At 40.5% G+C, this 12,798-nt stretch overlaps 1 protein-coding gene and 1 long non-coding RNA gene across 4 annotated transcripts in view; one reads left to right on the forward strand and one right to left on the reverse strand.

Moving 5' to 3' along the window:
- Positions 1 to 12,798, reverse strand: part of ITGB1 (integrin subunit beta 1) — a 48,341-nt gene that overhangs the window by 25,358 nt on the left and 10,185 nt on the right. For all 3 annotated transcript variants that reach the window (XM_082193774.1, XM_082193772.1, XM_082193773.1), the window contains exons 2-3: positions 5,590 to 5,659; positions 4,577 to 4,662 (exon numbers count right to left, since the gene is read on the reverse strand). In XM_082193774.1, coding sequence (XP_082049900.1) covers positions 4,577 to 4,662; positions 5,590 to 5,650 — 147 coding nt within the window. In that variant the 5' untranslated portion in view covers positions 5,651 to 5,659. The remainder of the gene's footprint in view (positions 1 to 4,576; positions 4,663 to 5,589; positions 5,660 to 12,798) is intronic.
- Positions 1 to 12,798, forward strand: part of LOC309515719 — a 60,476-nt gene that overhangs the window by 5,201 nt on the left and 42,477 nt on the right. The window lies entirely within an intron of this gene.

Raw genomic sequence — 12,798 nt, forward strand, 5'->3', positions numbered from 1 at the left:
GGGCCTAGCAGAGCTAGCAAAAACAGGAGACAGCTGCAGGATGGGCAGGGCAGAGTGTAAGGGCACAGACTCAGAAAAGGAGTCATGACACCAGTGTGGGCGTGGGTCACGGTTGCAACCACAAGCTACAAGAAGAATGGGAGAGGAGGAGAATGAAAGAGATCTGAGGCAGACTCAGAGAGGAAGAAGTCCTGGCATTTGAAAGAAAGGGTTCTTGCTTCCAGCAGAAGGGTTGTGGTGGAGCAGTAAAGCCAAAACCAGCTGGGTTCTTGCCAGGAGCCAAGTGCCAGAGAGGCACAGGAGACAGGGCAGGAACTGAACTCGAGAGACAACACAGCCAGAAAAACAGCTCTGTTGTGGGACAAAATTAAGTGTTTAGTCGAGGCACAAAAAGAAAGAGCCAACAGCAAATCTGATGGGGGGCCTGCACATTGTCATTGTTAGTGTGCCTGCAACCGTGAGGAAGACACCAAAACCAGGAAGGTTTTATACATAATTTTGGCGAGATCACTTCTGAAGGGAGTGAGGTAGTAATGCATTCATTTGATGAAGAGTTACCCCATCATAGCTCTCAGTCCTGAAGGACCTGTCCCCTGCCTTGCAAGCCTTTTTTCACCTGGCCTGAGAGCTCCAAAAGCTGAACAGAATCTTGGGTTGGGGTGGTTTTGGACGGGGGGAGCAGGGAGTTGTTGCTGTTGATTTATTGTATCTTTATTTTATTGTTGTGATATATGTGGAAACTGTTCTGTTTGGTTGTGTTTTTTAAAAAACGATTTTTTCATTGTTTTTTACTCCTTTTGTTATAATGTTGTTATGTATTTTTTCATGCTGTAAGCTGCCTTGAGCTAGGTTAGAAGAATGTAAGGCAGCATACAAACAAAATTATGTATGTATGTATGTATGTATGTGTACCTTCAAGTGTGGAGGATGCCAAAGTTAGATTCTTTCCTCTTAGAAATAAGTACACAATACACATGTGTAGCATCTTATTAAGAACGTACAATAGTGGACAAAATTGTCTTTTCATTTATATATAATTTTATGGTATTACTCCCCCCAAAAAAGTGGTGTTATTAGCCATCATTGCCAAAACAAGATGACACCTGACTGGCTCTCTAAAAATTCCTTTTTTCTGGTTATTTGGCTATAACCTTTGACAGAATACAGATAATTGAACAATATTTGATGCATTACATTCTCCATTAAATTATCTTTCCAGTGATATATAATTTTAAGGTATTACAACCAACCCTCGAAAATACACTTTCTCCAAAAGGTTTCCACAATTTTCGTCAGTAGTATAAGAAGCTGAATTCCCCCCCCCCTGTCAGAATCATTGTCCATCTAGCCCAGAGTTCTCTGCTTTGGCTGACAGCATTTCTCTGGGGTTTAAGGAAGAGGTGTTTCACATCAGCTACTGCTTGACCTTTTTAAACTAGAGATCCCAGGGGCTGGGGCTGGGACCCTCTCCATGCAAAGCGTAGGACTCTGCCACTCAGCTATGGCTCGTTCCCCCTATTTTAAATATATAGGAGCCCCAGAGGAAGATGCCAGACAGGTTCCTGAGGAAGTATACTCAAAGCAGCCCATCCAAGACCCAGAATGGAACAGTGAGTCATTGCTGTCTGCTGGTTTACATGACCACATGACCAAACAGCCAATACCTGACACTTTGCATGTAAAAGCCAATGAACAACCATTATTATATGATACAGCATAAAAGCAATTTGTGTTTTATCACTTTCACACACACGGATGTGGCTGGAAGCAGTTTCTGTAAAAGGATGACCAGGAGGATAGGAACTACTCTTTGCTGTATCTGTTAGACAGCCGAGTTCATACATTGTATTTATCCCCTGAAGTTTAGTGGGAAAACACCAGTGAACAAAACAGCAAACCAAGTACAAATTGTGCAAACTAGCACAATTAAAACTATTAAAATTAACAAGCAGTGGAAAAACAAAAAGGAGTCAAGTTAAGTTTTGCCTTTTCTGGCTTCAACTTACAACATACCATACTACTGTAATTTATTTGACTTCTTCACTGTAAGGTTCCAAGGCAGGCTGCAGGAATTTACTATTCAACAGTTTAAAACAATTTATGCTCACAGCAGTAGAGTGGGTCCTGAAAATATACACCTCGGGTGTCAAAGGCCAGGGCAAAGTTGCAAAGCAGAATACAGATATTTTATTTTGGAGGTTAGAAACACAGGAAGCTATTCACTGTTAGTGGAAACTGTAGCTGTCAGAAGCAGGGCTCTAGTCTAGTCTTCTCTTCAACATTTTGCTTTTATCATTAAAAAAAATTATATCCCACTCTTTGTCTGTAGACTTTAGGATGGGTTATGGCAATCAAAAACACAGCTATTAATCACAATTAAAAAAACAAGTTATGTACATTATGTCTTCTTGGTATCTCATGAATCAAAAGGCCTGTAAAAGATAGGTATTTTCAGTTATCTCTGTGCATGGATTTTTGTTATTTTTGCTGCCATTGTTTTGGAGAAGTATTCAAGCATGCAAGTCCCGAGCTGCAGTCTGAAATAGTATATTCCATACAGAGGTTTAACCACCTCTGTGAAACTAGGCCTAAGGATTGTATCAGAACTTAGGACTCAGGACATTCCAGAAGTCAAACTAGATTTAAAACACACAGAAAATTCTGTTTCCCTGTCCACCTGCTTTGTCAGCAGCTAAAGTTACTGCCCTTCTAATATCACCAGGAGAATATAATTAAATCCAGACAGAGAGACTCCGGAGTGGAATGATTTTAAATAACTATGAGGGAGAACTTGGGAGGGGGCAGAGTCCTTGCCACTGGCAAAGGGAAAAGGACAAAGCCTAAGGAGACTGAATTCTTAAAATAAAAAAAGATTTTAGTAACAGAGTGAAGAATTTACCCATTCACCTGGTTCCAACTGCACATAGCAATTGCTTCTAGCTAATCAGGGCAATCATTTCAGAGAATTCGCCTCTCTACCTCCTTCACCTGGCATTCAAGAGACCTCGGACTATTTCATGCATACAAGTCAACTACTTATGTCCACATGACAAACACCCCTGTCCCTGTGTAGGGAAGGGGGCATGGAAAAGCAGCAGTGTGAACTAAGCTATATATGGATACAGCCTATAGTGCGAATCTGATCATTAAAGTTGGAAAGTAGAAGAGCTGGGACAGGGAGAAATAGAGAACAGTCACAGCATGCTATTTGATAGATAACTTGTAAATAAGTCAATATATTTCAACTGATGCGTAAGGGACACACTTATTTCTATGCTCAGTGGAGTATTAAAAGAAAGAAATGGCAAGGAATCTTTCCTTGCAAATCTGCCTGTTTGTGTACAACTCAGCTGCACTTTCTCTCCTGCTGGTCACTGGTGAGGTGGAATCCCTTCCCTGCAAATTGAATTTGTGGACACAGCACCAAATGAGGAATCTCTTTACCTTCAAATTGCACCAGGGTCTTTTTATTCTGCTGTGTGAAACAAACAGGTCCATTCCATCTCCGAATCCTCTGGCACATGCAGAGGAGTTGGGAAATAAGGCAAAGGTGTTTCACCCAGATACAAACAGGGAAACTCAAATGCACTAAGAGAAGGTCTTGCTCTTGCTACTTCCTATTGTGTATTCCAGCCGAGGTTAACAGATGGTTCTTTCAAGCAGGGGAAACACAGGGTCATTTGCTGATGTACTGGTGGGCTGGAGCAAAGATAAATTTTAAGCACCGCCCAGCTCAGTAAATGGCCTTGCCACTCTCCTGGAGAAAGCAGTCTTTCACCTTGCACCTTACAGGAACTTCAAAGCAGGACAGGAGTCCTGCTACCCTGCCATCAATTTGATTTTAACTAATTTTATAATGAAATATTTTTAGAATGTATGATTATTTGATTGTTTATTTGATTGTTGTTAGCCGCCCTGAGCCCGGCTTCGGCTGGGGAGGGCGGGATATAAATAAAATTTATTATTATTATTATTATTAGTCATCACAACAACCCTGAGAGGTAATTAGGCTGAGAGTGTGTAACATAACCAAGGTCGCCCACAGAGCTTTATGGTCTGAGTAGAGATTAGAACCAGAGTCTCTGCATTCTTATTCCAGCACTAACTATTAGACCATACTGGCTTTCAAAAACCTCTCCGTGTGCATAAAAGCACCTTCCAAAGGCACCAAGGGCTCATTAAAACAAGGAAGGTTATTTCTGACAAAAAATCTTTGCTGGTCTTGATGCTGCTGCCAACACTGTTTCCTACCAGTTCCAGAATAACAGTGACAACAACAAAAACTTAACCCCCAAGCTAGGAATTGTTATTCATAAAGCCAATCCTAAACATACGTGACAGCCTCCACATCTCCACCACCAAAATTTAAACCGCAGCAGACTTATTCTTCACATCTGCTCTGCACTTTGTAGAGTCTAACACTGACCAAAGAAACCTGTGGCTTTCATTTGCAGCTTATTTATCAATGCAAAGGATTGTATCATAAAAAGTTATTGAATGTATAAGAATAGCTACAGATAAAATGAAATAGGAAACAAAATATTGCAAATGAAATATATTTTTTAAAAATACGTACTGCATTTTTGCACCATCCACAATTTGGTCCAGCTTGTATACAATCAGCACATGATTTAGCATTAGCTTTTATACAATTGCTCCCACCTATAAGAAAATGCAAAGGCTTTTTTATAAAAGAAATGGCAACACATACCTAACTTAATGTACTGTATAAGTAAATTTCTTACCAGCCATAAACTGAGGTTCAAACTAATCATTATATCTATAGTTAACATATGATTGCAAGTGTTGCTTAACAATCAATTCCACAAGCGCTCAGAGCCTAGAGGGAAAGTTGGAGCACCAATGCACATTTCTTCTGTGCCAATTATAACTCATTAATTAGGACGGCTTCAAATGCCATGGAACAATCCTCCACATAAGAAAAACCATGAAAACCACAACAGTCATGCATGACAAATTGCACATGCATTCATTGCACTGCACACACATGATGAAAAGGCGATGCTAATCTAGATTTTCCAATGTATGTACAAACAGTAATATAGATGCAGGTGAATTCCAAACATAAAGGATGAAACGGCGGAATGTAAAGATATTCTGCAAGAGAAATTGCACCTGCATCTATTTCACTGCATGTTCGGAAAGGCTGTTTGGTTTTTCTTACTTGGGAGAATAAGAGGTGCATAACATTTCAAATGACCTGACATGGGACAAGAGTACAATTTCAATCTGTAGATGCAGTTCAGCATCCTTCAGATGTGGCTACACTAGAGAAACAAGAGTGTGGTTCTGAAGATTCAGCTCAATCTCTTCTCCAGGGCAAACATTCCTCCTCCTACCTCCTGTTCATATGTCCTCTTTGCCAACAGTTTCAGAGACACGAGCAAAGAGGTTAAACCAATATGGATTAATGTTGTATGAAAGTGAAACCGGCAGCATTTGTCCCTGAATCAATTCAAAACAAGCATAGCAAGCTTACACTGGATAGCTCTGGAATTAATAGGTCACCTGCACTGTAGAATAGAAAAACAGTCTATGCTTTCTAAACCTGTACATATTTCCATTTACCTTGTTGGGCAGATCCGCAGACCACAAAGCAGCTTAATAATCCAATCCAGATGAGAAACATGAAATTTGCCTGTAAAATAAAATATAAATAATTGAACTAGTTAACTATTTCTATTCCTTTGTTACAAGCACTTATGTCAAAAGTATATACATAGCACTGTCAACTGCATTGTAAAAAGACATATACAGTCACTCTTTAAAATATTGCAGTAAAAGCAGAATGAATACTGTATTTTGTCCTTCTGGAAGCAAAGCTCTACAGATCATAAATAGGCATGAAAAACACAGCATATAAAAACAGAGACAAACACACAGTTCTCATGTAACAGCATTTTTCCTTTAATTGCATTTGCATGTTTGCATATGAATTATTACTTTGAGCTTTATTCATGTTTGTAGTGCACGTTTGCAACCCACAGTGTTTGCAACCCACAACGCTGCGTGTGCGCGGGTCACGATTCAGCGCTTCTGCACATAGCACAATTTAGTGCTTCTGCGCTGAAACCTGGAAGTAACCTGTTCCAGTACTTCCGGGTTCGGACCAGTGCACAACGCGAAAACGCACAACCTGACTGCATTGTATAGTTTAATTGTGGAAAGGTATTCAATATACTTAGAAAAAAACTAGAAAAGAATTCGCGGCATCCCCACATCACTACAGTGATTCCAACTATAAACTTAAATACAGTGTACAGTTGTAAAAACTAACTAATACCTCTTTTATCACAAGTACATGAAGCACAGAGGAAATGTGGGTGTGACCTTTTTTTTTTTTTAAAAAAAGAACTTGTTATGGGTCAATATTGGGGGCTCTTGCATGAGAAAACGAATCTCAATTTCTCCCAACTAGGCCTGCTTTTATTAACATCTTAATTCCATGCATTTCTGATTTCTGATCAGAGAACCATGACAAAAGATCAGGGGAATGCTGGAGACATAGTGTATCTTGATTTCAGTAAGGCTTTTGACATAGTCCACCACCATAGTCTTGTGGTAAAAACAGCTGGTAAAATGTGGACTGCAGAAGGTAACTGTTAGGTGGATTTGTAGCTGGTTGACGGACTGAACCCAAAGATATCTGAAGAAGTGTGCATGCACACGAAAGCTCATACCAAGAACTAACTTAGTTGGTCTTTAAGGTGCTACTGGAAGGATTTTTTTTTTTTTTTGACTATGGCAGACCAACACGGCTACCTATCTGTAACTGAACCCAAAGAGTTCCTCATCATCCTGGAACTAATGGTTCTTCATCATCCTGGGGGGGGGGGGGAAGGGACAAGTGGGGTGCCGCAGGGTTCCCTCCTGAGCCTGTTGCTGTTCATCTTTAGATGATGGAATTGAGGGGATGCTCAACAAATTTGCAGATGACACCAAACTGCCACAGACGACAGGGTCTGGAAACCAAGCCTTATGAGGAATGGTTGAGGAAGTTGGGTATGTTTAGCCTGGAATAGAAGAGACTGAGAAGAGATATGATAGCCATCTTCAAATATTGAAAGGGCTATCACATGGAAAATAGAGAAAGCTTGTTTTCTCCTGCTCGGGGGGTGGGGTGGGATAGGCCTCAAATCAACAGCTTTGAGTTACTAGAAAGGAGATCCCAACTAAATATTAGGAAGAACTTTCTGACAGTAAAAGTTGTTTGACAGTGGAACTGTCTCCCTTGGAAGGTGATGGGCTCTCCTTCCTTGGAGGTTTTTAAGCAGAGGTTGGATGGCCATCTGTCATGGATGCTTTAGTTGAGATTCCTGCATTGCAGGCGGTTGGACTAGATGACCCTCAGTGTACCTTCCAACTCTACAATCCTATGATCTGATGGGAACATATATAGTTTTAGCAGACTGCAAAGCACTTTGGACTGAGATGGCCTGTTTTCCAAAGCACCCTAATGCATTTCAAACCAAGTATTGTAGTTGAGGCAGATCTCTAATAAGGATCACCCTTTACTTTTTCAAATGTCTGGGAACTATTTATTTCCTACAAATAAAGACATCTAGTTAGCAAATGCAGTTTTAGTTATGTAGCAGATGCTGACTAGCATTTTGTTATCACCTTAGTTCATTTTGAACTCACTCCCACTCCCCCCGCAACCGGAAATCAAAGTAGAGGCAATGACTGTTTTATGCTCGTCCAATAGGCGTGTGACCATGCATGTGCACATCACTGCAACCAGGAAGTGGCCAGGAAAGTGAGCAGGGTGTAACAGGGTGAGCAGGCTTATGCATGCTCTGCTGACATGTGCAGGGATCAAGAACGTAACCCCTGTGCAGAACCATTGTTACCTGTACAACAATTCACCAGGCCTTTCTTATTGTAGTTTCTGGTGGAAGCAAAGTTAGTGCCTCATTCTTTGAGCAAACTCAGCACCATAGATGCTTCCCACCCACAACTCCTTCAAGAAGAGATTATTCAGCTGGGTGTAACTTAAAAGCCCATATTTAGCTACACAAAATCGATTTTGTTTAGAATATAAATAGTTCTTACACAGCTTACCACAGCCTGTATGTATTACACAGCAGTATTTCCACATCATACCTTAGCCTTCATAAAGGCCTGACTTGCTTATAAAAATCCCAACTATCATTAAGAGGCAGCACCCTATGATGACTACAATCTTACCGAGAGAAAAAAAGATAAGTAGAAAACTAAGCTTCTTTGTTCATCCATATTAAACCTGGAAACACTTATCTCATTATTCATGTAATAGGAAGATCAGTCAAGAGACAGAAAAGAATCATACAGTTTAAGCCCTATAATGACAGGCTATTCTTGGGAGTTTTCTCCAAATCACCAGCACCAACCAGGACAGCTGTTACAGGGTTTGACTTTTTTGCCATGTGGCATTGCTCTCCTAAAAGCAGCATGTTCACTACATATTTAAGGTGAAGTAAAAAGGAAATTTCTGCCTAGTACACACATAACCCAATGTCTGTCTACCTTCAGTAAAAGGAAGTTCACCATTTCCTTTAGAACTCAGACTTTTAGATGCTCCCACCCAAGAAAGCCAACAGATGCTCAGTGATAGAGCTTTAAGCATGTGTGATGTTCCGAATATTCTCAGCCAACCATAAAGTATTTAACATTTGTACATTTCTTATAGATAGTAAGTAGGTATTCAGCACCTAATCATGCAGCAAAAGTGAGGCTTCCCACGCCCTCATTTTTAGACTCCTACCAGTAACAAAAAGAAGAAACAATTCAGACAATTTGTGACTCCCCCCACTTCCCCAACTCAAAAGCAAGGCCTGTGGCCCTTCAGCTGCTGTTGGACACAGACTCCCATCAGCCACAGCCAGGATGGCCAATGATCTGGGGTTATGGGAGTTATTGTGCAACAACACTTGGAAGGCCAGAAGGTCCCCATCTTGCTTTAATGGCTTCAAAATGTGTAAAAAAATGAGATCTGAGATTTAGAAATGGGGAGGCTGTGTGTTAATCACAATTCCATGAAATTCCACAACAATTCCACAAATACACAACAAGTAGGAAGTTATTTTACAGGCCTCTTTTCAGCTCTAAAAAGGGTCCTAAAGCACCTCACATAAAAATGTTAGAATGATATCATACATGATAGAATACATAAGATTCGTAAGAATCTTGGCTTCTATTGAACAAGTCGACAGATACCGATATATACAATAGAGTTTCTAGTCCTCAAGGAATGTGTGGAGATGAAGCAGCAGAAGTCAGAGAAATTCCAGTATAGTGTTTTTGGTGCTCAGTGGGCACTCAGTGCCCTTTATTGCTTCTCGCCCCCCAATAACTGGCAGAAGCATACTCTAAAAGAAGCCATGCAAAGCCCTCCAGCAAACATGATGTATACAGCTGTGTGAGTGTTCCCCAGCCGAATTAATCTATCATTATTTCCAGTGTGCATTGTTTACTTAACTCTATGTTGTAAACTCATGATATGAAAAGAAAAACTTTTATCGTATTACATGAGAACCCCATACAGAATAATACCATGGGAAATGGGAATTAGATTTTTAAAAGATTTAAAATTGGCAGTATTATCTCCATTAACACCACGCCCAAAGGAAGGGAGTATTTCCTGCTGTGTGTGTAAGTCAACTAATGTAATAGATTAGAAACACTGCTGACTATTCTACTGTAGCCATCAAGTGAATATCAAGGTGCTATTGTGCTATATATGCTCTCACAGACTCTCATATACAGTGGTACCTTGGGTTAAGAACTTAATTCATTCCACAGGTCTGTTCTTAACCTGAAACTGTTTTTAATCTGAAGCACCACTTTAGCTAATGGGGCCTCCTGCTGCCACCGTGCCGACGGAGCACGATTTCTGTTCTCATCCTGAAGCAAAGTTCTTAACCCGAGGTACTTTTTCTGGGTTAGCAGAGTCTGTAACCTGAAGCGTATTTAACCCGAGGTACCACTGTATATACATATACATGCGTGCCTATAAATCTCAGCACATTATCAAACTGAGGAAGGGCCACATGCTCTGCATGCAATATCTGGTTTCTACAGGTAAGGCTGCAAATGACTCCTGTTAGGAACCCTGAAGAGTTGCTGCCAGCCAGTGTAGATAGTACTGTGCTAGGTGGGCTGATGGTCTGGTTTGGCATCAGATTCCAATATTCCCAAAGTCATACCACGAAATAGAACCCTAGGTGGGGATATACAGATAAGAGTTGGCTCGGTTCTCAATGGATCCCAGTGCACATGTTTTGCACAGAGAAATGTCCAGATTCAATCAATGGCTTAATTAAAAAAGGAGAAGGTAGCAGATTTCAGACCTCCCTGCTCAAGATACTGGAAAGCTGCTACAAATCAGAGTAGGCAATACCAGTTTAACTGAATAAATAACCTGACGCAAAAAGGTAGCTTCCTAAGATATCTGCAGTATATAGTGCTCTCTCCTCACACACATAACCACCTACCATACTTACTGGTATTTCATTAATGACCGCTCCCCGCTTAAAACGGGGGGCGCCCTTTGCGTGGACGCGTGCAGCCCCTAGATCTGGAGCGGCTCCAACAGCATGGGCTTGGCTTTGCCTTCCCTCAGGTGGGATACCTGGAGGTCTCCACCTACCTCAGTCAGTTGTCCAATCCCACCTGGGGGAAGCGTTGCCAAGGAGACCAGGCCAGGTAGGGGAGGGATTACCTGCCCACACAATAGAGGGAGGATCTTACCTAGGAATCCTCACTTGGCTCCAGAGCTTACTGGTATTTCATTAATGGGAAATCAATGGATTTTTTTTACTGCCTGTGAAGAAAGAGGCAACCATGAAGGAGGAGCCTTCATGTATAGCATCTCTAATAATGGTCCAATTCACATATATAAACCATGACTAACAAATGCAGAGGGAATTCACTCCTCCTCTGGTCCTGTTGTACTACCCAGGGCTAAGCCATGGTTTGGCTTTGCACTGCGTCAGAACCCTAAACCTTGGGATGTCTCCCCCAAACTACAACCAGTAAATCAAGAATCTTAAGTTTGTTTTTGCTAAGCTGTTGTTTGGATTATTATGTTCATAAGTACTAGAAATTCACATTTTGAGCCATCCCACTATCACACATACATAAAAACCACACAAGTTGCAGCAGCAATTATGGTTCCTAGAACCATTGACAAAGTGACTACCACAATGTGGAAAAATCCATATATCTGTAAAACGCTCTCGCAAATTCCATTCCCCTGACCCCCAAAAATCACTACCCTGAGAAAGGGTGGGTTAAATGAGTTGGCTGAAATTTAGTTTTTTTAAAACCCCATTGTTGGTACTGAGCCATTTTTAAAAATCCAGAATAAGCCCTTAATCACATGTTTTGGGTGTTTTGGAAGTTCTGCATTTCAATAAACAAAAACACTTGCTTTGAAATAATTAGTGTTAAAGCTTGGTACATTCTTCTCTGTAAAAGAGAAAGACAAATACAAAATGCAAATAAGAAATCAGGATCTGAAATCTTATTTTGTTACTGCTTTCACAAGAGTTTAAACAAACCAAAGATCTAAGTTCAGACATTATGAGAAAATGTGGTTTGTTTAAAAAGCAAGCGCTTCTTATCTCTGCGCCTGTTGGTAGTCTGAGAACTCACATACATAGAAGGAGAACATGGTTTGCTATTAGTGAGTTAAAGTCCTTTTCAGATGTATCTTTTAAAGATCTCATTATTGCTGACTGCTTCTATTTAGTACTTTTTGATACGTAATCATTTACTGCCTAGAAAGGGTTGCTTAATCATTTCCTTGGGATACATTTTTTGGTGACACAATAATTAGTCATGTTTTGTCATCATTTGGGTAGATGCTTACAGCCTATGCTGTAAAACTGCCTTTAAAAACGTTAAAGGTAAGACGCTATCTCTGATTGTACTCGCTAAATTATACCAAAGAACAGACATCTATTCATTCTTCTTCCTTGTTATTTTGGCTACAACCCAAACTACATGCACAGAAAGGTTCCACAGCAAGCTGTAAAAGCCATAAAGGCTTTTTGGTTTACGTTATTCTGCAACTGATGAGAGGAAAATTTTGGGAGGGGAGGGCTGCAGCATTTCCTTGCTGGGTTCCAACCAATATTATCAGAACTAGTGTGATACTAAATTTTTACTTTCATAAACTTCATTTCATGCAATTCCACCGGCTTCCATGCCATATATCACTGTGACTAAATTGCCATTTGCATATCAGTACAATACAACACGTAGCATCAGAGTGTGACCTGCAGTCCCAATTTTAAATCTCACTTCAACAAGGCAGCTTCAGCTCTTCTTACATGGCTACTGTAAGGATTACATATGAAGTTCTTCAAACACTCTAGAGCACTATATAAATAGCAATTAGCACACACTTTTAAACTATCATAATTCCAAACAATCACTAACAGATGAGTACTTAATAGAGCGGCGTAATGCCCAAATACATACAATATTACTTATACCAAGAAATGTTTTGGTATTTTTATAGTTACCAGTAACATCTTAATCTGAGTTTTGTCAACAATGTTAGGAGCTGTGTAAATTCATCTTTAAAACTGGGTAATGCCACATCCCAATACAGTCGTACCTTGGTTCTCGAACGGAATCCATTCTGGAAGTCCGTTTGACTTCCGAAAACATTCAAAAACCAAGGCGTGGCTTCCAATTGGCTGCAGGAGCTTCCTGCACTCAATCGGAAGCTGTGTTGGACGTTCAGCTTCCAAAATACGTTCGCACACCGGTAGACTCACTTCCGGGTTT

The sequence above is a fragment of the Podarcis vaucheri genome (genome assembly GCF_965113315.1).
Source record: "Podarcis vaucheri genome assembly, chromosome: 12".
Lineage (NCBI taxonomy): Eukaryota > Metazoa > Chordata > Lepidosauria > Squamata > Lacertidae > Podarcis > Podarcis vaucheri.